This window comes from Aureococcus anophagefferens (genome assembly GCF_000186865.1).
Source record: "Aureococcus anophagefferens unplaced genomic scaffold AURANscaffold_261, whole genome shotgun sequence".
Lineage (NCBI taxonomy): Eukaryota > Pelagophyceae > Pelagomonadales > Pelagomonadaceae > Aureococcus > Aureococcus anophagefferens.
Window position 1 is genome coordinate 5998 of NW_008705796.1, and position 3941 is coordinate 9938.

At 74.2% G+C, this 3941-nt stretch overlaps 1 protein-coding gene across 1 annotated transcript; it reads left to right on the forward strand.

Moving 5' to 3' along the window:
• Window positions 1–2968: 2968 nt before the first annotated feature.
• AURANDRAFT_68633 (hypothetical protein) lies at window positions 2969–3920 on the forward strand (the record flags this gene model as incomplete). Its single annotated transcript, XM_009044340.1, has 2 exons — window positions 2969–3097; window positions 3297–3920. Coding segments are annotated over 2 exons (753 nt in total), but the record flags the coding sequence as incomplete, so codon positions are not given.
• Window positions 3921–3941: the final 21 nt, after the last annotated feature.

Genomic DNA, 3941 nt, shown 5'->3' on the forward strand with positions numbered 1-3941 from the left:
GGCGGTTCGCGATGCGCTTCGCCGTGCGCCGCTCCTTGCGCGACGGCCCGGCCGCCGCGTCCGGCGCGTTCCGCGCGCGCGCCTCGGCGACGCGGTCCGCGCGCTGCCGCGCCTTCTTGACGTTCTCCACGGCGAACGCGACGATGGGCCGCGGCAGGGGCGCGTCGCCCCGGGGCGCGCGGTGCCGGTCCGTGGGCTTGGACGCGCCGCCTGTGTGGAAATCAACCACTGGTTTGGGGGGTCCCCACCAAACTTCAGAACTCTCTATCTCGGTCAAATCGGAGTCGATTCGGCTGATTTTTGGACGGATCGATTGCTCTCGTCGAGTTCTCGAAGCACGGCAGAAAGCTTTGCGTCGAAACGGTCGCATACGCGCACATTGAAGTCGGGTTGAAGATTTGATTTCCACACAGCGCGCCGCAGGCGTGGAAGAGCGCCGGGTTGTTGTTGAGGTGGCGGAGCGCGCGCAGCGCGGAGTCGTGGTCGGCGAACTCGACGAAGCCGTAGCCCTTGGACGGGCCCGACGCCTTGCCGCCGGCGGCGGCGTCGCGGATGACCTTGCAGGCGCCCAGCGCGCCGCGGTCGAGGTCCGGCGTGCCGAGGGCCAGGGCCTTCAGATCCGCGTCGCCGACGTGCTTCGCGAGGTTGCGCACGCTGAGCCTGAGCGGGTTCACGTGAAAGAGCGGGTTCTTGAGCTTGGACCGCTGCTCCTCGCGCGCGCGCTCGCGCTTCTTCAGGTCGCCGTCGGGCAGGCCCGCGGCCGCGGCGTCGCCGCGCGCCACGAGGCCCTCGTCGGCCAAGGCGAGGTGCCGCCCGTCGCCCGCGCCGTCGAGCCGGCGCTTCTTCGCGAGGCCCAGCCGGTCCGCGTCGCGCAGGTTCTTCGCCTCGCCGCGGTCGACGGCCTTGGCGACGACGAGGGGCCGGCCCCCGAACGCGAAGTCGCCGCCGAGCGCCGCCGCGACGTCGGCCGCGGACTCGCACTTGACGAACGCCGCGCCCGTGCCGAGGCCCGTCGCCGCGTCCTTCAGGAGGTGCACGGACGCGACGGCGCCGACGGCCTCGCCGAAGTAGGCCGCGAGCGCCGACCGCGTGGCCCCGTAGGGCACGCCGCGCACGAAGAGCGTCCGGCCCTCGCCGACGTCCGCCGGCGGCGCGGCCGGGGCCGGGGCCTTCGACGACGGCGCGGGGCTCTCCTCGTCGTCGTCGTCGTCGTCGTCGTCGTCGTCGTCGTCCTGCTCCTCGTCGTCGTCGTCCTCCTCCGCCTCGTCGTCGTCGTCCTCGTTGTCGTCCCGCGACGCCATCTCGTCGACCTCGTCCTCCTCCATCGCGTCGGCCTCCTCGCCCTGCGACGCCATCTCGTCGACCTCCTCCTCCTCGTCCTCCCGCGACGCCATCTCGTCGACCTCCTCGGTCTCGTCGACCTCCTCCGTCTCGTCGACGTCCTCCTCCGCCGCGCCCTCCTTCGCCGCGCGCGCCTCCTTGGCGAAGTCGCCGCGGCTCACGGCGAGGTCGACGGCGACGGCGCGGCCCTTGACCTCGAAGGGCTCGCCCTCGGCCGACGCCGCGGCGAGCGCCTTCTCCGCGTCCCTGGCGCATTCGAATTCGACGAAGCCGAAGCCCCGCGACTTGTCGCCCCCGGCCACCGTCGCGACGCGCGCGTCGCGCAGGGGCCCGAAGCCGAGGAAGGCCGCGACGAGGTCCGCCGCGCCCGCGCCGAAGTGCAAATTCCGGACGATGAGGCGGCCGCGCTGGTCTTTGGACAGGTCGACGTCGCGCTCGAGCCGCGCGGCGAGCGTGCGGCCCTTGAAGGTGCAGCCGTCGAGCTTCGCGGCGGCGTCGAGGGCGGCCTTGAGGTCCTTGAAGGCCGCGACGGCGGGCCGGCCCGCGGGCGCGGCGGCGCCCGCCGCGACGGGCGCGGCGAAGTCGACGGCCTCGAAGCCCGAGACTTTGCGCAGGCGCTTGTAGAGCGCCTTCTGGGGCACGTCGTCGCCGACGCCGAAGACGCGCACGGACCGCGCGCGCTTCGACCGGCTCGACTCGCCCTTGACCGCCTCGTCGGGCTTCGGCGCCTTGGCGCGCTTCTCCGCGGGCGTCTCCGCGGCCGCGCCCGGGTGCTTGGCGCCCTTGTCGCGCGCGACGTCGACGCTCGCCCAGACGCCGTCGACCTCGACGCCCGTGTCGCGGCCGGCCTGCACGGCGGCCTTGGCGTCGGCCTCCGCGGCGAACTTGACGAAGGCGAAGCCCCGGCCCTTGATGACGTCCACGCGCTTCACGGGGCCGAAGCGGTCCGCGAAGACCCAGCGGATCGACTCGTGCGTGCTGTCGTCGCCGAGGCCGCGCACGATCACGGTGCAGGCGGCCATGGTCGCTTCGACTGAGGCGCTTCGAGGCGTCGCCAGCGGCATCTTTAGCAGCTATTACCGATGTTGAAGCGAGGGGCAGCCCTATACAAACGATGGCGTCGTCCAAAAAGGCGTCAAAGAAGGAGGAGCCCATGCTCGCGGAGCTGCGCGAGACGACCATCCGGCGCCTCGGCGAGCTCCTCGACGCGGCGCCGGACGTCGCGGACCAGATCGCGGCCCTCGAGCGCGCCGGCGTCGCCCCGGAGAAGCTCTTCGCCGCCGCGCTCAAGCGGCGCGGCGCGGCGCCGGCGGCGCGGCCGCCGGCCCTCGACGGGAGCTGGGCCGCGGCCCTGCGCACGGGCCGCGTCGCGGCGTCGCTCCACTCGCTCGTCGTCGACAACGGCGCGGTCTACGGCTTCGGCTTCGACCCGCTCGGCGCGCCGCGGCGGGGCGCGCGCCACGCGCCGCGGGCCCTGCCCGGCCTCGCGGGCCGCGCCGTCTCCGCGGCGGCGGGCTGGGGGTTCTCCCTCGCGCTGACGGACGACGGCGCCGTCCACGGCGGCGGCCGCGGCTTTTCGCCCGGGTCGCTCGCGGCCGTCGCGGGCCTCGGCGCCGTCCGCGTCGCCATGGTCGCCGCGGGCGCCGCCCACGCCCTCTGCCTCGACGACGCGGGGCGCGTCTGGAGCCTCGGCTGCGGCGACGACGGCCGCCTCGGCCGCGGGCCGGACCGCGACCCGGCGCCCGCGGTCGTCTGCGTGCGAATCAAATCTTCAACCCGACTTCAATGTGAGCGTATTCGAAGGTTGTGACACGAGCACATCCGCTGTGCTTCGAGACCTCGATGAGAGCAATCGACCCGTCCGAAATTCAGGAGAATCGACTTCGATGTGACCGAGCTAGAGAATTTCAAAGTTTGGTCGGGACGTCCCAAACCGGTGGTTGATTTGCACACAGGCGGTCGTCGCCGGCGTCGCCGACGCGCGCCACGTCGCCGCGGGCGCCTGCCACAGCCTCGCGGCGACGGCGGCCGGCCGGGTGTACAGCTGGGGCCACGCCGGCGCCGGCCGCCTCGGCCGCGGGCCGCCCGCGTGGCCCGAGGAGCCCGCGCCGAAGCCCGTCGCCGTCGCGGTCGCCGTCGCGGCCGTCGCCGCGGGCAAGTACCACTCCCTCGCCGTCGCCGCCGACGGGAGCCTCTACGCCTTCGGCGACAACTCCTACGGCCAGCTCGGCCTCGGCGGCGACGACGACGCCTTCGAGCCCGCGCGCGTCGACCTCCCGGCGGGCGCCGTCGTCGTCGCCGCGGCCGCGGGCGGCAGCCACTCCGTCGTCCTCCTCGAGGGCGGCGACGTCCTGGGCTTCGGCTCCAACGCCGACGGCCAGCTCGGGGAGCTCGAGGACGTCGAGGGCGTCGAGGGCGAGAGCGACGGCGAGGACGACGGCGACAGCGGCGCGGACGGCGCCTCGAGCGGCGACGACGCGAGCGACGCCTCCGACGAGTCCGACGGTTCCGACGAGACCGCGGCCGAGGTCTGGACGCCGACGCGCATCGCGGGCCTCTGCGGCCGTGGCGTCGTCGAGGTCGCGGCCGGCGGCGACGCG